Below are 23,973 nucleotides of genomic sequence, written 5' to 3'. Positions count from 1 at the left end.
TTGTGCAGTCAGAGTCAAGCTCTCCATCAAATTCAGCTGATGGGAGGCGATCTTCATCTGTCAGCATGCAGGATGTCCTCCGCACAAAATACAGCGAGAAAAAATAATAATTATATATATACATGTATACATATAGGTGTGTGTGTGTGTTTAAAAAAGAAATGTTTATATATATATGTGTGTATAAAAATAATGCGTATACATATAATAAAGGAATGTTTGTATATATACAAAATAATGTGTCTATATATGCATCATTTATAAAAAAAGAATGTGTATATATGTATATCAAAAACAATGTATATGTATGTACTGTATATATATTTACTAAAAAGGAGTGTATATTTATATATAATGTATGTATGTATAAATATTTACATATACAACATAGTGTGTTTGATACCACAAATATTACCAAACGGACATGATTACACATTATACAACTGCGTAAATCTGTTTTCACTTTGACAGTAAATTATCTTTTTCTGTTGATCAGTGTAAATAAAATACGGTGAGCATTTTTTTTGAAGGCAGTGTAAATCGGAGGAGGTCACAAGATGATTAACCCTCCTGTTATGTTGCGGGTCAAATTGACCCGTTTCAAAGTTTGAAAATCTAGAAAAAATATTTTAAAGTACTTTTTCTGTATGAAACTTCTTCTGCTTGCCTTAATTAGGGTAATCAACGTGAACAAAATTAAATAAAAAATATCATGTATGTGCAACCCCCCCCCCCCCCCCCCCCTGCAGGTTTATATAACAGAGATGATGTTCGGGTCAATTTGACCCGGCAGTGAAAGTGGAGGCTATAAGGGGTCAGAAGGGTCATGTTTAGACCATTTCTTTCTTTGAAAATGTGAGACAAAGTATCTCTTACTCCTCCCAACATGTTTCACCCCATTTCACACACACAAACACACACACACACACACACACACGTGCGGTCTCACTACCGCACCTGTGCGAGAAAGATACTATTTTGGCGAGAACCTTTTTTTTTCTCGCGGGAAAACTCCGCCCACACTTAGCAGGAGAGGGGAGAAACATACGAAAGGGTTGCTTGGGAGTCCTACCAACATTACACTCTGCAGATACATACAACACAGCAGCTTACTGTAGGACAACATGAGCAACAGAAATAAAAGGATGACAGGCCTGGAGGCTCTGGAGCACATCCTTGATCACGACAGTGAAATAGAGGAGGATGTGTCTGAAGATGAAGACCATCTTGAGGTCAATTCAGATTATAATGATGCTGATTATGAACCATCAGATGAGGAAACTGATATACCTGATCCTCCAAGCGAGACATTTGTGTCAAAAAATGTGAAATACAGTGTTCATCCTCACCCAATACACGTATACCGAAAATATTATAAAGACAGTGGCAACATATATTAGCACAAAGCACACCGTGACGACATGTCACTCGTGTGCTGTGTAGATACACACACACACACACACACACACACACACACACACACAGACACACACATACACCTCGTTCATTGTGTTCATATCTTGTTAATTTTTGTAAATGTCTGTTCCTTAACACTATAAGTAAACATGAGTAAAGTTTACTTTCAATACAAATCCTCATGACTCATTTAGCTTGATTTTGAGTGAGCGGGTCAATATGACCCTGAACAGCAGAGGTGTCTCATCTCCATTTATCTACATCACCCCATGAAAAAAAGAAAGTTTAAAAATATAAAAATAATTTAGAGAAAAATACATGTTATGGTAGACTAATGCAATTTACATCTAGGTTTTTCCAATGTACCTAAAAAATTGTTTTAAATTGTATTTTTCATTAAAACGAGTGAGTTACCCTCATTGAACTATGATCTATGGAGGGGTGAATAACTTCATTCCACTAAATACTGATTGAATTGTTAGTAAGGGTGTTGGTGATGAGGTACAAACTATATTTATTAGGATTTTTTGGTTTTACAGGAGGGTTAAAAGGATAAGAAAGAAAGAACAATGTAATCAGTTGGAACATAATTCAGTTGAAATGTGAAATACTGAGTGCTGTCATCTCTTCTGTTCTGAGAGAATCCTGCAAATGCAACATGAAGGAAAAATCACTGTCTCCCACACTGAGGCCTTGACCCTTAACCTCCACATTCACAGCAGCAGGGCCCCGACACATTCATTGACATATTTAAAATTATAATTGTTAATGGTTGATAAGTATTGAATGTTAATAAAAAAAAGACACGCAAATAATTCAATAAAGTCCATGTAAATAAACATTTTCAAAAGACAACCATGGTCTGCTGGAGATGTGTAATAATTACAGTACATTCTTAAAAATGAATTCATCATTTAACCCCTTCTAAGGCTGGAAAACAAACACTATCCCATTTTCATACTCAGTATATTCTGTATCAGCTTGTTCCTCCTTCCTCTTCATCGAAGCCGCAGAATGAAGTTCACACTGAGTAAAATACAGGATTTTTTAAAGACCATTTTTTAGGGCCTTATTGCCTTAATTGGAGAAGCTGGGCGGGAGGGGGTAGACACCCAGCAAAGGACTATGGGACAGAATTGAACCCAGGACGGGACGCATGCTCTCCCAGATGAGATAGAAATGACCTCCATGTTAGTTTGTTTGCTGTATTGGGACATGTCTAACTTCTATCAGCCAGCTGAGAACCTCTGGGTGTTTTACAGTACACTACAGTCTGTTGAAATGTGAAATACTGAGTGCTGTCATCTCCTCTGTTCTGAAAGACTCCTGCAAATACAACATGAAGGAAAAATCACTGTCTCCCACGCTGAGGCCTTGACCCTTAACAATCTCCACATTCACAGCAGCATGCCCCTCAGACTCAGGATGTCTGAGGGGCATGGGTGAAAAAAAATGAATACACACAGCACCAGTTGCATCCAAGTTTACTGGCATGCAGGGCAGCCTTCATTCCTCCGCCTCTCATTCTCTCCACTAAGGGCAAGCTGGAGGGCACTTTTGCGGTGCTTCTTTCAAACATGGGGTCAGCAAAGGGGACTGTTGCCCACCCCCACTCAGTGCATAGAAGAAACACATTCCTGAAAACTGAACTGACCTTTTAGACGTTTAATTGAAGAATAAGGAAGTTTGATCGAATTATTGTGCATAAAACCAGACTTCAGGCTCTGGAAACTTAGTTTAAACCTGCTCTGTATCTTTTTCATTCGAACTTTACAGAAAGGAAGCCTGGTTTGAGCCAAACACAGCGAATGGATAGAACTCAACCTTTAAAAATATCCCTTGTATCACATGGCATTGTGCATTTCTTTGAGGAGCCGGTGACTCATTCATTCAGATTGCACACCCATTCCAGTGGGAGAGAGACATAGAGAGAGAGTGAGAGAGAGACAGAGAGAGAGAGAGAGAGCGAGAGGAACAACCACCCACCAAGTGCCAAACTTGAGGCCAAGCTCTCTCCTCCCATCTCATTCTTTCCTATATGGGCAACCTCAGATGGATTTGCAGACAGTGCAGTAACAGACCGAACCGTGCTGGAGAACTTAGAGGGGGAACTCGGATCACAAAATAACTAAAAGGCGATTAACAGAGAAGTCTACGAAAGTATTCGGAGCAGAGATTGATCTTCTTGTGACCGGCACTAAAAAGGTAAACCACTCCTGTCAGCTTTGGCATTATTTGTGCAGAGACTTTACTTTGATTTCAGGGTGGAGTCGACAACCCCTCCCATGTCTTTTGATCAAATATGCTCTTTGTCTTTTGCACGTTTTATGTCTCTGCACTCAAAAGAGTTTCTGGAAACATGTGCACACTTCACTTCAAAGAGAATTCTGGGTTTTTTTCCAATTCTAAACTTGCAGTTATGGCTTTTTCATACTCACAGAGCCGCTTTCCCTTAAATGTAAGAATCTCCTTGGATGGATTCGGCATGTGTTTGTAGACAGAACTGTGTGGCCAACTTCCTCTATCCTCCTATGTATTAACTATAGCCTGCACATTGTACAGTCCAATGCCAATAGATACATTTGTACATCAGAATAAATAAATCCTGTGCATTTATTGTGCATGAAAAGAACCAACTTTCATAATAATTGAGTTGGTAGTCCTGTCTTCTGTTTCAGGAAATATAGAAGTAAAATGGCGACACCCAAAAACACCCCCCGAGGTGCCAACTCACCGCTGTCCCCCAACCGCATCACCCGGCTCCAGGAGAAGGACGACCTGTGCAACCTCAATGACCGGCTGGCCGTCTACATCGACAAGGTGCGCTCTCTGGAGACCGAGAACGCCGGCCTGCGTGTGCGCATCACAGAGTCGGAGACCGAGGTCAGCCGGGAGCTGTCGGGCCTGAAGGCCGCCTACGAGGCCGAGCTGGCCGACGCCCGTCAGACTTTGGACTCTGTGGCCAAAGAGCGAGCGCGCCTGCAGCTGGAGCTGGGCAAGCTGCGGGAGGACTACAAGGAGCTGAAGGCAAGGTGGGTTCGCAGCACATCGCAATCCAAAAGAAGGAGCAATGTCTCCAGACTGTAAATTACATGGATTAGGGTGAGGTTGTGGAGGATGTTTTAAGGAGTTGTCTCAGTACCTTAAAGCCTCTGAATCCCTTAGAAGCACCCATGTGTGTCTTTACAATTAAAGTAGACTAAAGAAGCTTTTAAAACTTTTAATATTCCTTTTTACTTATGAAAAAAGATGAGTTCACAAGCAACAAAGGGCCCTTTTAATTCGATACACTCAGTTAATAGCTGCAGCAGCACGTGGTCTGGTATGACTGATAGCTAACGGTGGCAAATGTTATCAAACTATATACAGACATTGTGGTGTAACTGTTGTCCTGGTGCCTATTTTCTACACTACTGAATGAGCATTTACTACTATCCCATAATTAGCACTTGCGGCCACAGAGGCAACAAAATAGCTTTAAAGTCTGAATTACCAAACAGTAACTGCAGACATCAAGTATCTAGAGCAGACAGAGCAAGCATTGTCTAGTTTCCCTTCACAGGTTATTGGGTTTTTAGTCCAAAATAAAACAAATCAGCCTGGTTTGCCCTTTCATAAAATGAAAACACACGACAGAACCAGATGTTTTCCTGCCTCGGGGCTTCTGAAATCCCCATTTTCAACCAAATCTTCCTCAGGTAAAGGCACCCATTGGCCCATTAAAGCGCGAGTGAGAGTGTTTGCGATTGTACTGTTAACATGTCAAACGTGTCAGCATGCGGCCCACAGCAGCAGAACACAATTACTCATTAGCTTTGAATAGCCGATGCTTTTATTTGCTGACACCCTGCGAGCCTCGGGGCCACTCCCTGGCTTCAGCATACTCTCCTCATTGCTCACTGCAGTTTGACGCCGGACTCCTTCCCATGCTGCCACATCCAGACCCTGATGACTAACTCTTTCCCCAGTTTCCCCTCCTTCGCCACAGTAATCATTATGCACAAAATACGTGGCAGTGTTTACAGGGCTCCACTCTTGCCTCCATTATTTTTCCATAAATGTTGAGACGACGGGCCGATGTGTGCTTTGTGCTTGGCAAAGCCGAGCCGTTGCCATGGCATCGTCTCAGCTAAACACCAACGGCTGTGGTTTGTGGCTAGCGCGTACGTGGGACTGGACCAGGATCATTGTGGCCTGTGAGTCATACGCACCGAGGTCTTTCCCGTTCCTATCCGGGCTACATCCTTATTCAAAAATAGCTCACATTTGTTTCATTTGACTGCGTGAAGGAAACTGTAGTAATTCAGTTTCCACTTGGCCCTTAAGTTACAAAGCAAAATGAACGTCTGTTCAGCGGGATGTCCTGTATAGGGATGGGTATCGTTTGGGTTTTTTCCGATACCGGTGCTAAAACGATACTTTTAAAACGATACCGGTGCCTAAACGGTGCCTAAACGGTGCCTGAACCGTAGCATGTTTTATACTTAATGTCAATTTAATTCATACTTTGTTGGCATCTTATTCTGAAAACCAGATGTTTCTCTGAAGAAACCGGATGTTGTCTCACGTTAAATCTTTCCGCTAACTTTCAAAGTCCTTCGCTCGCTCCCGATCTGTACCGTTTGAATGCGTTTACCGTGAATTTCAGCGTATAGGTCACTAACATGTGAGTGTCTGCTGAGTTGACCACGGAGACCTGAGTGTCTGCTGACTTTACCGCAGCGATGTCCAGTAGTCTCCATTCCTCCACCGCTGCCAGTGAGCAACGGACTTTCAAAATAAAAACAGCCACACTTTTGACCCTTTACCTTTCGGCATTTTCTCTGTTAAAAGGTTGATGGCTAGCTAGCTGCTGTAGCTATACAAACGGTAGCTATCGTTACCTGCTGCCAGGACGGAGTCATCAGAGTAGTGTTAAAAAAAGTATTTCAATCGGCTCAGGCACCGAAAAGAAGCACCGAAATCTGCGTTGCGTTTCGGTCCGGTAGGTACCGGTCGTATTGGTACCGGTGCCATATTGGCACCGGGTTTCGGTACCCAACCCTAGTCCTGTATCAATACTGATAAACACATCCAGAAAGATGGAACTTAACACCTGAGACTCATTTTGTCTTTGCAGGAACACTAAAAAGGAGTCTGAATTGGTCATAGCGTTGCAGAGGCTCAAAGACCTGGAGGCTCTGCTGAACTCCAAGGACGCGTCCTTGACTACGGCTCTGGGAGAGAAACGAGGCCTCGAGGTGGAAAACCGGGACCTGAAGGCACAGGTTGCCAAGGTAAACTCAAACCCACGCTCAACTCTTGGCTCCGCGGAAACACATCTGGGATCAATCTTTCTGCAATTAGTTAGCCTACGAGCTCACCAACTCTTTGTTTGTCCCTCATGCTCCTCTGTTTTTTAGCTTATCAGAGACCCATTTTCCAACCCTATTTTTGCGTTCACCACTAGCTTTTCTTTATTTGGGAGTTTTTACAGTGGAGTTTTGAAAGCAAGCCCACTACTTTTCTCGAGTAAAAATTATAATATTCAGTATTGGTGTGTGAGCAAATTAAGGTTTTCTTTGCTGACTTCAGTTTTTCTGTCATGGCTTCTGGAGCTCGGACATGTTGATTAAAGAACACGACTCTCTCACTTCTCCTGGCCTCTTAACTGTATTTACTGCACATTTCTGCACTGTGAATGTTTGTACGCCGCTTCGCACTAATATTCTGCTCCTGTTGTGCTCTCTCAGCTGGACACCAGTTTGACCGATGCCAAGAAGCAGCTGCAGGATGAGATGCTGAGGAGGGTGGACGGAGAGAATCGCATCCAGACCCTCAAGGAGGAGCTGGAGTTTTCGAGGAACCTTCACTCTGAGGTCAGAATCCCAGAGAACAGCTCTTATTACGTATAAATCATGTTAAAAAGGAACTTTCTCTACTTCTTTTTTTTCCTTTCATTTTGATCACATCAGCATCGACCAAACATTGTATTTGTAGTTGGGAGTGAAATTGCTTTTGTGATTGTCCAAAAGGAACTGCGGGAGACAAAGCGGCGCCATGAGTCTCGCATGGTTGAGTTGGACAATGGCCACCTGCATGATTTTGAAAGCAAGTTGTCCGAGGCGCTGACGGACATGCGCAGCCAGCACGAACTGCAGATCAAAATGTACAAAGATGAGATCGAGAAGACCTACAATTCCAAGGTAGACCATCAGTTTTACAACAGTTGAAAGGTTTTTAAAAAACAACTGAACTCGATTTTGTGGTCTTCAACGGAAGATAAAATATCTGTAACTTGTCAAAACATTATAAAAAACAAAAAATGCACTGTTTTGGTAGGACCGTTTTTGTTTTGGAGAAGCCACAAACTGGTCCCAATGAAGCGAAATGAGATCCGGACTGCAGAGTTGTTTGGCAATTTGGATTTTAGTCATGCTCTACCTCGTTGTTTCTCTCTGTCAGCTGGAAAATGCTCGTCAGTCAGCCGACCGGAGCAGCCACCTGGTTGGGGCAGCACACGAGGAGCTCCAGCAGACCCGAATCCGCCTGGAGTCCATGTCCAGTCAGATCAGCCAGCTGCAGAAACAGGTGACCTGAAACGAGCAGCTCACACAGATCGTATTCAGAGTTCCTATTGGGACTCATGCAAGATGCTCGTAGACACAATGTATTGCATCATGATGACCATGTGCAGATTTATAGCCACAGACTGTATTGAAGAAGACTTGAAACTAGAGATTGAGACCATAAACTCATGTTCACAATGTTTACTGTGGTAATAAATCAAGTGAGAAGCAGAGTCATAGACTTCTATACAACCAGAGGAGTCGCCCCCTACTGGTCATTATAAGGAATGCAGGTTTAAGGCACCTCCACATTGGCAACCAAAAGGAAGCTGTGTTAATTTTGATCTGACAATAACTGTGTTATCCTTCTGTCCGATCCAGCTGGCGGCCCGCGAGGCGAAGCTAAGGGACCTGGAGGACGCCCTGTCTCGAGAGCGGGACAACACCCGCCGCCTGCTGGGGGAGAAAGACAGAGAGATGGCCGAGATGAGACAGAAAATGCAGCAGCAGCTGGATGAGTACCAGGAGCTCCTGGACGTCAAGCTGGCTCTGGATATGGAGATATGTGCGTACAGGAAGCTGCTGGAGGGAGAGGAGCAAAGGTACGCTGGCCACTCGCAATGAGTTTATCCAACAAAATAAGAGTCTTGCCTTTCCTCTGTGCTACAGAGTTGTTAGTTAGACATCTTCTCCGCCTCTCACACTTTTGTGTTTGTGCTTGTAGGCTGCGTCTCTCCCCCAGCCCCCCGCCCGCCAAAATGACAGGGAGTCGCTCCTCTACCTCAGGAGCTACCTGCCGCTCGGTGCACTACAGCGCTCAGAGCTCTCCTGCCAAGAGGCGCCGCCCCAACGACACCGACAGCGAGGCCTCGAGCATCGCTGGTGGAACCGTGGCTCGCACTCGCATCGCCCAACAGGCCTCAGCCAGCGGGAGGGTCACTGTGGACGAGGTGGACCTGGACGGGAAATATGTCAGACTCAGCAACAAATCAGATGAGGTGAGATGCTGGGATGATTAAGTGATGGAAACTAAAGATTTTTACTGTCACAGTTGCACACTGTGTGTTTGGTCAATTAGAGCACTTTCCTGACATTGCCATTGGAGGCCGAATTAGACTTGGAGAATAGCACTCGGAGGATGTGACCCGCTGACTTTTTATGCAACCCACCAGGATCAGAATTTGGGGAACTGGCAGGTGAAGCGGCAGGTGGAGTCCGATGCTCCGATCATCTTCAAGTTCCCAGTAAAATTCACTCTTAAGGCCGGCCAGAGGGTCACGGTAAGCAGCACCTTTACTCAGCACAATCACAAGTCAAGAACAGCGACGAACACAGTGGCAGATTACTCACCCTATATTGTACCTTTACCACGGCTGACAGATCTGGGCCTCTGGTGCTGGCGGAACCCACAATCCTCCCTCTGACCTGGTGTGGAAGACTCAGTCATCCTGGGGCACCGGAGACCTGTTCCAGACCACCCTGATCAGCGTCAACGGAGAGGTATTATAAATTCCCCATCAGACTTGTGGTACTTTATTTGAACCTTAAGTTCTATTTATTTGTATTATACATATGTATTATGTATACATAATTATACTGAGCTTTTTCCTCCAGGAAATGGCAATGAGGAAGGTCACCCGCACACAGTTTGAAGAAGAAGATGACGACATGGTGAGAGCAATTGTATTGATCACAAATACTACGCATACCGCAGAAATTCACCAGATGCTTAATTTTCATGATAAATGGAGCTGGTGCACTTTGAATTAGACCAACAACACTGTGGGAACACTAAACAGTGATCTTCAGCATCCTGGAAATATTAAATTAGCTGTTTTAACACTTCTAAACAATCTTGGGGTAGAACAATAGATCAGGTTGGGATTGTCCTGTTAAATTAAAGTCATTTTAATATTGGAAATTGGCCATGTGCACTGACATGATGCAGAGACACATAAACAACCTGAAAATCGGTAATGAATTGTTGATTTCTTTACCCATTCCATGGTCAGATAGAGTGGAACAACAACCATATTTTAAGCCTAAAAATATTTTTTGGGCAAATACATTATTATCGGGTAATAAGTTGATTATTTTCTGAATTCATTAAGTCATTGTTTTATCTATAAATTGTAAGCAAATTGGGAAAAATTCTCATTCACAGCCAAAAAAGCTTGTTTTATAAGACCAGTAGTCCAAAACACAAAGATAAATGGGCTTTCAATCAATACAAGCAAATCCACAAATCTTCACATTGAAGAAGTTACAATCAAGGAATATTATTATCCTCTATTATCAAAATAGTTGCTGATATAATTTTATGTTCATCAACTTATTGTTTAATCAATTTATTGTGTCAGCTTTAGAGTTTAGTGAAGCATTCTGCATCCCCTGAAGATATCCCCCAGTGCTCCTTTCAAAATAAAACAATCTTTTGAGGCCAGCAATCAAACATGCCTACAGAATGTGTTCTCATGAAATGCTCGGATACTAACGCCCGATCTCAGCAGGTGGCTCACAGCACCTGTGGAGACAGCGAGTACAACCTGCGGAGCCGGACGGTGGTCTGCGGCTCCTGCGGACTTCCTAACGACAAATCCGGCGGCAGCTGCTCCGTGAACTCGGCCTCCCGTTCCTTCCGCAGCGGAGGGATCTCCGAGGGTCTACTGCCACACTCCTACGTGTTCAGCGCCAGCACCCCTCGCAAGGTGGGCACTGCAACACATAAGGCTTCCTTTGAAAGTGTTTTAATTGACAACTTCTCTGCCTGTATTTTGATTTAGATGATAGTAACTTTTGTCGATCTTTCCTCTTAGACTGGATCCAGAATGGAGAACTGTCCAATTATGTGAGCCACCCGGATCCACGATGAAACACTTCAACTCTATTAGTTCTCAGTTATTACTTCTTTAGTTGTTATAGTTATTAAGTTTAGTTAATGTACTTTGGAATCATTTTCAATTATTCTATGCAATAAAACTTTATACTGCTTTTTTTTATAATGTACATAGGCATACTTATGAAATATTTCCTTGAATATGAAAGACGATGAAAACAGTGGCAGATAAAATCATCACAGTCTTATGCTAGTCATATCATTAAATCAGATTTACACTCTGTGAACATAGTGATGCAGCAGGGTTGCAGTAAATTAATTTGTGTTGACTTATTTAGATTTTTAGAAAATTGAATTAGCTTCTGTAGTTAAAGTAAACTTGTTACAGATCTGCAGAATGTTGTGTGTTGTTTTGCTGATATCAATAAACATGTTTTCAGAATTTGTCTTGTTCAACAATAATGATGTGATCGACGAAGTACTTGCAGTATTTTCACTCTTACTAAAGTACAGATATATTAGGTTGGGCAGGCTGTTTTAACAGTGGGGTTAACTATGTGATAGACTGACTGTGACAGTCTGACTGTGATTTATTTTTTGTTTGAATCGTCCAATAATAAGAAATCTCCAAAAATTACGATATACAGGACTGTCTCAGAAAATTAGAATATTGTGATAATCCCCATACGTGTGATTTAGTTTACTGAAGTGTTTTTCAAGGCTCAGGAAACCCTTGCAGGTGTTTCGAGTTAATTAGACGATTCAAGTGATTAGTTGAATACCCTACTAGTATACTTTTTCATGATATTCTAATATTTAGAGTTAGGATATTTGAGTTTTCTTAAGCTGTAAGCCATAATCAGCAATATTAAAAGAATAAAAGGCTTGCAATATTTCAGTTGATTTGTAATGAATCCAGAATGCATGACATTTTTGTTTTTTTAATTGCATTACACAAAATAAAGAACTTTATCACAATATTCTAATTATAACAAATTATTGTATAACAATATAACACTCGGAAAGGGGTCATTATGTGTGATGAGCAGCCTACCTTTACTTTTGACGTTTTAAGAGCATTTTGATTAAAAAAACAACAACTCATATGCACTTTCACCCAAGTAGCAAGTAATCCGGACTTTTACCTCTGTGCATGGAGGTGTAATTTCTACCTTTACTTCAAATTAATATGTAAATTCTGCTTCCAGTACTGCCCATGCTTAACAATACTCAATACCCTACCTGGTACATGCTTTCTTCCTGATCGGACTTTTATTTTGAAATTAGAGCAGTGTTTACATTATTTATAACCCGGAAGTGGGAGACACTGCTGGGCTGCAAGTGTTCTGTCACGGGCCCCTGACTTTTTATCTGTATGCTATTGATCCGTAAGTTGAGAACACGTGCATGTGAAGTTATTTTAAAGAACGGCTTGCTAGCAGTTGGTGAGTGTCATCGATAATGTATCACAAACGCTAACAAAGTCAAGCTCAAGCTAAACGTTAGCTAGCAACATACAACAACTCAACAGCCTGTAGACCAACAACTTGATATTTGATACTTTCGTTCGTTTATGAACTCTAACTAAACAAACGTCTATAATTAACATGCTTGACTCTTACTGTCATGTCCATCAAGGGTTAACTAGTTAGCAAACGTTAGTTGCTTGCTGCTAAAGTTACACAGTGTACAGTAGACATACACACATAACATAATGTCAGCATGGCGTGTATTGATATGATATGAACTTATTAAGAAGTAATCAAGTTTACGTTGCAGTATTCAAATAGAGCTCCATGTTGTAAAGTGAAACTAGTTCTCAGTGTTCACTACATTTCATCATATTTGTGGCAGATTTGGATGGTTTTTGAGTGTTTTTCTTTTTTTATGGTGAAATTAAACAACTGAATTGTTAATTCGTCACTCTTTGTATTAATAATGTAAATATTGGTAGTAAAAAAGCTTTGTTGACTTACAGAAATGTCGATAATCTGCCTTCTCTTATGTAAATAATGCCACATAATTGCTGCTCCAGCTTCTCAAATGTGAACATTTGTGCTTTTCTTGGTTTAATTTAATTCCAAATGTAGGCCTTATAGTTATGCATTTATAGGTTGTCAACTAACAATTATTTTCATTATCAAGTAACAGAATTCGTCAGTAAAAATCTTTAAAATGTCCATCACAGTTTACCTGAGCTCAAGTTGACGTCTTCTTATATATATTTTTTTTCTATCTAAAGAAATTTAATTTACCATAATATAAAAGAAAGCAAAGCAGTAAATCCTCACATCTGAGCAGCGGGATTCAGCAAATGTTTGGTCGTTTTGATTAGTAAATGATCGAATGGTCTTCTCAGCATTTGTTCAGACAAAAGAAAATTGACCTGTGAAATTGTATTGCTTTTTAATTTTTTTAATTTTCGGACAATTTACTAAATTAATACAAAGTAATCAGAATAATAATCAACAGAATGATAGATCATAAGTGTTCAGTAGGGTGTTAGGTGTCCTACTGTACTTGATCACTTCATTGCAGTATGACTGCTGGATCACTCAGCCCTGATTTCAAGTTCAGACTTTGCGTAGTAAAATACGATGTACTCGGGTATCAAGGCTCTTTGTCCCGTCTCTTCCTGTGTATCATATTGAGCTGAGAGCACAGGGACGATCGACTTAAATACCCTTCGGGGACTGTGAGTGCGTGGCCTGCAGGTGGATGGAGGGAGCAAAGAAAAATAGAAGCCAGCAAAGTAGGATGTGTAGGAGGCAGCGGCGTCAGCAGCCCGAGCAGCAGGGCTTTCATAGAAAAATATACATCCAGACAGATCATAGCCTGCAGGCCTCGCTTCGTGTGAAAGTTTCTTGTCTAACAGGCTCCACAGTTCCACTTCTATCTGCTGGTGAAGTCATGGGATCAATGTGGGGACTAGCTTCCTTCAGTTCAGGGTAGATCGCTGAGGTCTCGCCTGTCCCTGCAGTTAGGTTCCACCTGGATGTTGAGTGCGCGGGCTCTGCTTGGGATCGGCTTCCTGGTGACCTCAAGGGCCGCGGCGGTTCTCGCTCAGACAGGGACATGTCCGCTGTCCGCTGCAGCTAACCACCGCAAGAAGGACTGTTTCCCTAGCAGACCAGCATCCACCATGGCCAAGACCATCAAATATCTCGGGTGAAGTCTTACATCTTGTATTCAGAGCAGCAAAAATATTTACCGAATATGTGTGTGTATATATAGACTATCCACACTAACCTGATGATGCTCCACACAGGCAGGAGGAGGCCCAGCACATTGACGAGGAGCTCTTCAGTGAGTACGGCTTCAGCGTGGACCAGCTGATGGAGCTGGCTGGACTCAGCTGTGCCACGGCCATCGCCAGGGTGAGACGTCAATCGGGGCTCTTATTTTGAAGTATAAAATAAACCAAGTTTACAGTACATGGATGCGTCTAAATGAGATTACTCACTAGAAGCATTTCTCTTCAGAAGTTGTTGTAAAGAAAATCCTCTTTTCCTTGTCCAAAACCAGCTGTGGAGGATAAATGTGTTCTGTTTTTTATTTCTTTTTCCGACAGGCTTATCCAATCACCTCCCTGGTCAAGGCCAGACCTTCTCTGCTGGTGATTTGTGGACCTGGTAACAACGGAGGCGACGGTCTGGTCTGTGCACGACATCTTAAACTCTTTGTGAGTGGCCTTCACTTGAGTGACAGTAAGATACTCTGCAGCGGTGGTGGAAATTAACAAAGTACAGTTCCTCAAGTTATTGTGTTAATATTTTAGGGTATTTTAATCTTCTACTCCAGTATAGTTAAATAACAGTGATAGCTGCTAGTTATTTTGCATAAGTTGCAGATGTTTTTTTTTTTAAACAAAACATACGATAACCTTCTAAAATGTGCGTTTTTCAGTGGAAAGAATTTTCCCTCTTGCGGGGCAGACTGTCAGACCCCTGCTGCAGGAACATTTTAGTTTTTTAAAGGGACTCTGATGCTTGGAAACACTACCGGTTCTGTCCACAGGGGCCGCCAACATCAACACAAAATTAAAGTTCCTGGTAGTAGCTTTAAAACAGACTGAAATATTGCGCCGCACAATATTGATTGGATTCAATCCTTTGGCAAGATTCTGACTTCAGCCGGTTAAGTTGTGGCTTAAACACCATTTAAGGACAGTCAAATCCTTAGTGCCAGCTTTGAACCAATCAGCATTGGATTTTTACAAACCCGTCTGTGCAGGGTGGTAAATAACTTTGCTTGGTCAAACTAGTGGCTGTCAATTTTCAAACTATGAAAAAAAATCTTTCCTCCTGCAGGGTTACGAGCCCACCGTCCTGTACCCGAAGAGGCCAAACAAGCCTCTGTTCCAGGGCCTGACCACGCAGTGCCAGAAAATGGAGATCCCCTTCCTGACTGAGATGCCTGAGGTTTGTTTGCCGTTAATCAATAATGCAGCAGTGCTATCCACAGGGGGGCGAAGACAATTCCTCCTGCTCATTGTGTTCACGAGTGTGCATTTTATATCAAGCTATGCGTCTACTCTATTAGACACCGTTAGCTGTAGCTAAATGAGGCTGCAGTTTCGAGTAGAGGAAGCCTTGATCCCTGTGGGGGAATTAGGGTTGGAGATTGCATTGCAATGGACAACGCAGTCAATTATTTTCTTAATAACTAATGATGCAAAGTCATTTACTTATGTTTCCACAGTTACACATCTGCAACATAAATAAAATAGAAAACAATTAAAAAAAACATAAATTCTCAGGTTGCAGTGATCGACGAGGCTTACAACCTGGTGATCGACGCCATCTTCGGCTTCAGCTTCAAGGGGGCGGTGCGAGAGCCTTTTGGTTCCATCCTGGACGTGCTGAAGAAGACGACCGCCCCCGTCGCCAGCATCGACATCCCCTCAGGTCAGTCCTCACTCACTGTAGAATATGGATTTTCCACTAAAGAGTTTCTCGTTAACTATATTAAAATACATTACAGGACGTAATTGTAGTTAGCAGTGGTGGAAAGGATTTGATATGATCATTCATATGTTTGTGACCAATGTAGAATGTATATTAAAAAAACCATTTACTGCATTTGCATAAAATTGTCTGCTGATGCTCCCAGAAGGATAATCCTCTTGCTTTCAGTGACCCGTTGACTTCTCCTGTAGTCCATTAGACCAAACCTCCTGTAACCAAAATATCTTGAAAACTAGTGATCTGATATTCACGACTTCCACTGTGCATATTCACTGACCAGAAGAAGAAGCCTGGACTGGATTTTGACAACCCGTTTGTTTTATTGTTTGTACTTTTTTAAGGTTGGGATGTGGAGCAGGGCAGCGCAGATGGACTGCAGCCCGACATGCTCATCTCTCTCACTGCTCCCAAGAAGTCTGCCAGCTTGTTCAGGGGACGGTACCACTTCCTGGGAGGCCGGTTTGTGCCACCGGGCCTGGAGAGGAAGTACCAGCTCAACCTGCCTCAGTACCCCGGCCTGGACTGTGTGTTACAACTGTAGGGGACGATGCACTGAGGGGCCAATGGGAGGAAGAGTGTCGTCTATAAACACTGTGGGGGAAATCATCCACCTTTCTTTTTTTCCTTTCATGATATGGATGAGAAGATCGATACCGCTCTGGCGGCTGTAGCGTAGCTTAGCATACAGACTGGAAACAGGTGTAAATGGATAGCCTGGCGCTGTAAGCGTACCAGAACTTCTAAAGCTCACAAGTTAACACGTAGCTTGTTTGCTTTTATTTATACGCAAACAGAAATGTAAAAATGACTTGAATGTTTGTAGTTGCACATGTCGTTCTGTTCCTTCACGATTTCCACTAACTCCAGCTCTGTAGTAAACACACTGACATGAGAGTGTGTCAGTCTATCAGTCTAACCTTTGGAAATAAATCAAATAAATGTTGGGAATTTGATCGGTTCATATTGAGTGTATGGTGACGGCTATAGATCCAATACGGTGCTTACGATAGAGCTTTATTCACTCTCTGGAGGATTGTTTTGTTCAAAGCACTAAGCTTTAACGTGGCGGTTGCTTCTGCTACATGAAATTAAAAACAAACAAAAAGATGATTGGCGGTTGTCTGCGTTATTATTTCTGTAACAGAAGCCGTCCATTTCAACCCTCTGAAGAAAAGAAGCATGACGTCTACTTTTTTCAGTTTTTATTAGTACATCGTAAGATTCCATTGAAATGTACAACAAGCAACTGGAAACTATCGTAGTCCATCACATTCTATTTATATTTTATTACATTTCCATACATGTTGTGTGTGTCGCATTATTTATACATGAGGTGGCGATGATTTAGTACAAAGCTTTCTTCCACAATCATCCTCGGGGGGTCCAAGAGGCGCCCATAGTACCACTGACGTTTGATATGAATGTGTGACTACATATACTTAAAGAAATATTGTATGGACAGTATATGCTGTGGACAATGTGGCTCATTAATGCATAATGGGTTTCTCGAATAAGTGCAGAACATGCTTTTGTGGCGCAGAAGACTATATACAGTGCTGGTACCATGCTCTCTTTGTACGTCATATCCATGTGTGAGTTTTGTCAAGGAAAAGGGAAAATAGAGGCTTGATATGAAGTTGTCTACATGCAGGTCAGAGGGTGGAAGGATGTTTTCAGTCCACGCGAGAAGCCTGAAGACAAAGACAACAGACATTAATGGATGTAATGGCACTGATTCAAAACCACTGTGTTTACAGGAAATCCAGATCATTAATAAACACTAGAACCTCTGAAATGAACATCAAAAGCTGGGTATTCACTTTATAATACTAGCTCAGAATCAAGAGTTTTGGTGCTGACTATTTTTGTGATGCCTTGCAGAAATATAAGACAGATATCAATTTATTTAACTTCTAATCTAGCCAAGAGATCTCTTCAGATATATTCACTGTACGGTCAATCTGAAGCTGAGCCCAGCAACGTGTTAGCTTAGCTTAGCATAAAGGCTGCCTGGCTCTGTCCAAATGTAAAATCTGCCTAGCATCACGCCAAAGTTCACAAATTAACACGTTAAATCTTGTTGGCTTTATGTGTTAAAATACAGAGGTGTCAAAATTAAACATTAGTCTAGTTTTACACTCGGCACAAATAGCAAATGGGCTTATGTCCAACATAGTCTATACCAGGGGTCCCCAAACTTTTTCCTGTGAGGGCCACATCACTGAACATATCGTTTGACCTAGGGCCCGATCATGGGGGGGGGGGTGGGGGGGGGGGGTGCTACTCGCAGGTGAGCGACTGTTGCGTCGTGCGCGCGGGGGGGGGGGGGGGGGGGGGGGGGGTGCTACTCGCGTGCCACTCGCAGGTGAGCGACCGTTGCATCGTGCACGCGGATCGGGGCGGAACACCGCCGTGCGCGATACAAGCTCCCGTCTCTTCTACTTCTTCTACTCTTCTACTTCTACAGGGTGCGCGCATGACAGCTCTCATCTCGTTCGCCCCCTGGTGGTTGGCTGATTAAAATTCGATTAATTGTGCAGACTGAAAAAAAATCATAATGCGTCTCTGGTATTGTTCAGGGGGCCGGACCAAATGTGGAGGCGGGCCGCATCCGGCCCGCGGGCCGTAGTTTGGGGACCACTGGTCTATACTGTCTAAAATAGGCAAAATTATTATTTAAATCACAAAACTGATTGAAGAAAAAGGAAGTGGGTTTAGAAAGAATTGGACTCAGTGTATCTGGGAATAATACTGCTGACATGCACTTTCACAAACATACCTGTGCTATTCTCCGACCTGCACCCCTGCACAGTTATCTTTACCTTCCGAGGCTATCGCTAAATATTCAGCATTTCTAGGAGGAAAATGAGAATAAAACAATGTTGTGAAACAAGGTCAAACTTTTAATTTTAGCACAGTGAATTGGGTGAAAAATGCAAAAAACAAAAAAATATCACAGCTATGACAGATTTTTGTTCCTTTTTTTGACTTACAGGAGGAAGGTTTTGGTTTTTACTAGGGAGGAGGATGACAGGATGGGACAAAAACATGACAAATAGACAGAGGGAGCGTGAGACAAAGAGACACACAAGTGATAAGACACAAACTAGATAAGTGCTGGAAGATAACGGGTATAAAGTAGAGGAGAGGAACATGAACCAAAGAGAGGATGAAACAAGGTAAAAGTTTCAAATTATAGGTGTGACTTCAGCAATACAGCATGAATAACATATGGCAGTATTCATGGGGAAATACACACTTTTCAAAGCATAATGTATTGTTATTTTGAACATATTAGCAAGTTATGGAGTTGCTTTTTAGAGTAAAGGCCCAGTCACACCAGAAGGAAATATTTCCTTCGAAGCTTGCCGCTAAAGCTGAGCTAACTGCTAACAAGCTGGCAAATCACTACTGGTAGTCACAAACAATAACTCATCAAGTTTTTTTCTATTATTCAATCAATATTATTATTATTTTGTATTTCATTCACTGAAGTTATTGAAGTGGTGAAAAAAAGAAAACGTTCCCGCCAACAAGCTTGCTAACTGTCAGTTAAGCAAGCTGTCGGTTATCTCTTTAGCTCACCCGCTAACAGGATAATAAATCAACATGTACTCAAGAGACATATTTGTACCATCGACTCCTCGAAACTGTCGACAAACCATTACTCTTTAATGGAATAGACAGACTGAGGGTTAAAGAAAAGTAAAGCTAGAGTGCTGCTTGGATGGGTTGTGGTCCAACCAGGAAGTTAGCATCGCACTGGTTCTCTTGTCAAAAAGCTGAAGATAGGCTGTAAAAGAACTACACCAGGGTTGCATGAGTGCGAGTAATGATACTGTAAAGGTTTACTCAACGGCATAATGACGTTTTGTTCTCATTTAGCCACTTGTTAGCAACTGCCATTTTTAAGACACATAAAAGCTTTAAAAACGTTAAAATGGCTTAAGCTTGTGTTAACCACAGACCTTATTTCAGGCAACTTACCAAAAACCCATTCAAAAAACCCATTGACGTTTAAGCGTGTTTTCCTACAGCACTCGGTTAAGCTGATAAGCTAGCAAAACGTCCTCTCCGACCCTGTTCGCGCAGATTTTGCAAGTTAACGTCCACAAAATCAAAGTCTTCACAAAAAAATTGGGGAATTTTACATCGACCCCGAGAGTAAATCTACAGATCACGGTGGTTCTATTGGAATTAAGTGATTTTGGGGCCAAGATGTCAGCGTTTTAAATGCTCATGTAACCGGGTCTTACTCCAGTTGTGTGTTGTTTCAAGCTTTGCACGCTTTCGAGCCCGACCGATATATCAGTATCAGCATACATGCTGGTCAATAAGTAAGAATAAATTGCAGAATGGAAGTGCTTAAGATATATTTCAGGTCATTTAGAAACAGTGCTTCCATTACATAGTGAAGAGTAAACTGAAGCGCTCAGCAGGCCTACCTTAGCTAAACATCTTTAAATATGTTTATGCTGTGATATATCGTAACTGGATTTTTTTTTTACTCTTAAATATCCATGCAGGCGTTTGCCTTAAAAATCCAGCACTTTGTTTGGGCTCAACAACACACATACTTATATAAGGTTTCATTGTTATTTGGATAAAAACCTTGTATCTCCAAAGTGTCTGCTTTTCAAGAACTGACAATTATATGTAATTGCACATTTTTGGCTAAAGTCATTTGTATTACTCAAAGAAAGAATCGCCTCATCTATACCAAAATAGATTTTAAAAAAGCACTGTAAAATCCTTCAATAAAACTCAAATCGCCAAAACTGGAGTTACAAGGTTTTCACATGTTGTGAGTTTGATATGTGCGCACAGATGTACGCAGTAAAAAAACACTTACGCTGCTTCTCGTAATGCTTCTTCCCCAGCTGCTGATATTTTCCTGTAGCAGTATATCATCTCTATGAGGAGCCAGACCTGCAAGCCAATGATGGTCACGTACATCATGACCTCGGACACGATGGACGCCGTCCCTCTGGTGGCTGCACACATGAAAGCCAGGAAATCAAGAAATCAGACGAACACCGAAAAACTGAAATTCAGCCCGTATTTGAAAAATTTCCAATGAGCCAATGATGGCATTTCATTCCATAAGAGTAAGTCTGTATAGAGACACATTTAAAGAGGAAAAAACGATATTCTTCCTGATTTCTTATTGTTCAGGAGATTTTGTACAGGCTGCCTGTGAATCATAGTCATCTGAAACGGTTGAGTTTTAATCCTGAATCTATAACAAACATATAATTTTTTCAAAATCTCAAACTCCATAACTCACATTTTTAGTAATGCACTTAACTTACCCTTACATTGACCGTTTATGGTGAACTCACATAATTTGCATCAAATTAAAAGGCACCATCGCCTTGCTCCTCCGTAAATGGAGGTCTTATATGCTCCGCGCAGTTAACTAACAATGTAATGTATTTTTAGAGCATATGCTGACGGTATGATTTCATAGGGAAACTGCACATAATATGACCAATGTGCTGAATGAGCAAAGAGTCTATTACTGTCAACGGGGGCGGGATGCTTCCTGCTCGTGGTGCAGAGACGGGATCGAGGGCATGCACACAGATCCTGCTGGTGATGCAATCTGCTCTCATATCGCAGACCAAACCGTCGTCCAGCAGAGCGCTGACAGCTGATGGCCTACCTTTAGCGACCACGGTGAGGTGGACCACCTTGGTGACGGTGGTGCTGTACTCGTAGTTGTCGTAGAAGAGGATGCGGTTGAAGAAGCATTGGTAGGTGCCCGAGTCGTTGAAGGTGACGTTGAGCAGGTATATGGACGCGTCTTGGATGTCGGGGCTCCTCTTACTTCCGTTCCAATCCACGCGATCCATGAAGTTGTCGCTCTCGATGTTTGGGCCCTGGTCGGAGTAGGTGTAGATCTGGTGCCACAGAGACATCAGGGTTAGTCAGAAATGCTGCTGTGACATATACATACATATATGAGGTTTGGGTATTGTGAATGAAATTGTGTTCCTTCAGTGCTATGGTGATCACAAAAAGAACAACAAAACGAGTACAAAGCGCAAGTAACAGATCCCATCATATTCGGGAGCCTGAAGTGTCTGTATCTGTCTTTATGTATCTATCTATATTGATACATTACACACGTGTGTTTTATTGCCACATGAAGGAGCATTAAGACAAAAAAAGGTCACCTGAAATGCATCACAAAAATCCAGATCCTCAAGCTTGATGATATATTTTATTCGACAACAACCATGGATTTATATATGAAGCAACATTAGCGCAGCTTTGCACTCCGGTGGCAAACAGAGGACGAGGTCAACACGGCCGCGCGTCATCTCTGGAGCTTTAATGATCCCTCTGGTGTAACGTCCAACGATCGATTGCCTCCGACTCTCACCATGACCTCGGCACTGGGCACTATGATGCGATGGAGGGTGTGTGTGTGTGTGTGTGTGTGTGTGTGTGTGTGAGAGAGGGGGAGGGGGGAGGGGGAAGCTTGGGTGTGGACTGTCTTAAGGAAAGGGGCCTAGGACAAGTGGGATTTTAAGGATGCTCGCACGACTTAAACTCCTTTGGAAGGACAAATGCTTCCTGTACTCCACAATGTGCTGCGTCAGTTAGATTTTGTGCCGGCACCAGACTAAGAAATTCTCCGGCGGATGATTTGCACACTCACGCGATAAAAGTCGGCCTCTCCTTTCCCCCTGAAGTACCATTCGATGGTGGCGGTCCCCGTCACCTCACTCCTCCTCTTGCAGGAGAGGCAGCCCAGTTTGAAGCCCTTGCCGGCGACCGCCTCCGTGTCAGAGTCCGGCTCTGCACAGGCCCCACGGCAGTATGCTGCAAAAAAAGAAAAAGAAAAGACAAACACTCACTACTTTGGCTACAACACAATGCAGCAACACATCACGAAGGCCGCAGGTAATCGGCTCAACTCACCAAACATGCTGCAGAGGAGAGCAAGGAGCAGTAGGTTTGATACTGCCATGTCAACCGGATGTTGGAGGAGCTGTTTTATGTGACGAGGAGCCTTAAATAAAGTTCCAACTTTAACAGCTGCACTCCTGGTGTGGAGCTCCAAAAGACTTGTTGGAAATTTAAATGATTGTCATGAGACTTGTAAACTGACCTCAGATGTTGTTGTTATTGAACGGAGGCAGTTACTGCGTCAGCTAAACATGCATTGTAAAGCCAGCAACAGTTACACCCTATTGGCTGCAGAATTTTTGTTTTTACCAACAAATTATTGATGCTTTAGACACAGCCCCCTACTGTCTCTCTATAACTGGTGCATGCCAGTGGTGGTTTCTTTTCTGCTTTTAATTATCCAGCAGCATATGAAACAATCCGGATATCTGACTCTGTGTTCACCCAGATCAACAGCCTGAGATTTAATTATCTTCTTTTCCCCTGAGGTCTTAAAGTGAGATGCACAGAGCAACCATTAGACCTGCCTGGGGCCACATGCTCTGCTTTTCTTGTGTTGGCACAACTGCAGGGTATGCACACAGATTAGGTGTGTTTGTATAAGGTGCCACACGCAAGCTACTGACTGGACGTCTGCAATACACTCACACGCCAGTGCATATACAATGGTTTTGCATGCTCTGTGATCAGAAATGGCTACCTTTTACAGGCTACGCGCTACCAATAGGCCTATTAAATACAGACCGATCTAACGCCCAATTCTTATCCTTAATCGGATCACCGAAATCAGAGCCTACTGTCCTGAAATAGAGGCATCCTCTCCTCGAGTCGTCTCCTCGGAGAAGAAGAAGAAGAAGAAGAAGAAAACAATCCTGTCCTCCCCTGCGATGACAGCTGAATGATGGAGACACTTTGTATGTTCACCTATCTACTGACCCCCGCGCTCGTAGAATAGATGCTTCGCTCGTGCATGCATTGCGGATAAAACTGCGTGAAAAGACGCGAACCCTCGCAAAAAATAGAGAAGCTAATCTATTAGATGCGTCCTGTGCCTGTTAACGGTGCGCCTTTCTTCCTGCGCCACAGCGGCACCTCTGTCGCTCATCTCAGGAAGCTGCAGATGCACTGCGGTAAAAAAAAAAAAAAACGTCCGTGCGTGCGTGGCTGAGCAGAACCAGTATGTGACGACTGTTTGAGCTTCTGCCCCGCTGTTTTTAAACTGAAACTAGCTTAGCGCTGTCCGAGGGGCCACCGCAGGGGCTTCACTGAGCGTTTATAGCGCGTTTAA

The 23,973-nt window shown here is 42.6% G+C and overlaps 3 protein-coding genes across 4 annotated transcripts; 2 read left to right on the top strand and 1 right to left on the bottom strand.

Moving 5' to 3' along the window:
• The first annotated feature begins 3,490 nt into the window (after nucleotides 1-3,490).
• Nucleotides 3,491-11,022, top strand: LOC306708353 (lamin-A-like). Its single transcript, XM_079176181.1, has 13 exons — nucleotides 3,491-3,621; nucleotides 4,095-4,448; nucleotides 6,536-6,692; nucleotides 7,149-7,274; nucleotides 7,431-7,601; nucleotides 7,861-7,986; nucleotides 8,346-8,566; nucleotides 8,689-8,962; nucleotides 9,137-9,244; nucleotides 9,345-9,464; nucleotides 9,579-9,635; nucleotides 10,472-10,672; nucleotides 10,781-11,022. Exons 2-13 carry the CDS (start codon nucleotides 4,111-4,113, stop codon nucleotides 10,814-10,816), a joined length of 1,935 nt encoding a protein of 644 aa, XP_079032307.1. The 5' UTR covers nucleotides 3,491-3,621; nucleotides 4,095-4,110; the 3' UTR covers nucleotides 10,817-11,022.
• A 1,088-nt stretch (nucleotides 11,023-12,110) lies between these two features.
• Nucleotides 12,111-16,831, top strand: naxe (NAD(P)HX epimerase). Of its 2 annotated transcripts, none has more exons than XM_079175719.1 (7): nucleotides 12,111-12,245; nucleotides 13,781-13,968; nucleotides 14,069-14,177; nucleotides 14,372-14,482; nucleotides 15,111-15,221; nucleotides 15,560-15,707; nucleotides 16,109-16,831. In XM_079175719.1, exons 2-7 carry the CDS (start codon nucleotides 13,796-13,798, stop codon nucleotides 16,306-16,308), a joined length of 852 nt encoding a protein of 283 aa, XP_079031845.1. In that variant the 5' UTR covers nucleotides 12,111-12,245; nucleotides 13,781-13,795; the 3' UTR covers nucleotides 16,309-16,831. The 2 variants fall into 2 exon arrangements, with proteins under 2 accessions (XP_079031845.1, XP_079031846.1); XM_079175720.1 differs by having other exon boundaries at nucleotides 12,113-12,188.
• A 169-nt stretch (nucleotides 16,832-17,000) lies between these two features.
• Nucleotides 17,001-23,728, bottom strand: scn1bb (sodium channel, voltage-gated, type I, beta b). Its single transcript, XM_079175721.1, has 6 exons — nucleotides 22,698-23,728; nucleotides 22,435-22,598; nucleotides 21,433-21,670; nucleotides 20,620-20,761; nucleotides 18,547-18,621; nucleotides 17,001-17,458 (listed from the first exon to the last, which is right to left on the bottom strand). The coding sequence occupies exons 1-5, from the start codon at nucleotides 22,744-22,746 to the stop codon at nucleotides 18,552-18,554; spliced, it is 663 nt and encodes a 220-aa protein (XP_079031847.1). The 5' UTR covers nucleotides 22,747-23,728; the 3' UTR covers nucleotides 17,001-17,458; nucleotides 18,547-18,551.
• Nucleotides 23,729-23,973: the final 245 nt, after the last annotated feature.

The sequence above is a fragment of the Pholis gunnellus genome, assembly GCF_910591455.1.
Source record: "Pholis gunnellus genome assembly, chromosome: 16".
NCBI classification, from domain to species: domain Eukaryota; kingdom Metazoa; phylum Chordata; class Actinopteri; order Perciformes; family Pholidae; genus Pholis; species Pholis gunnellus.
This window is presented reverse-complemented; position numbering and strand designations above follow the sequence as displayed.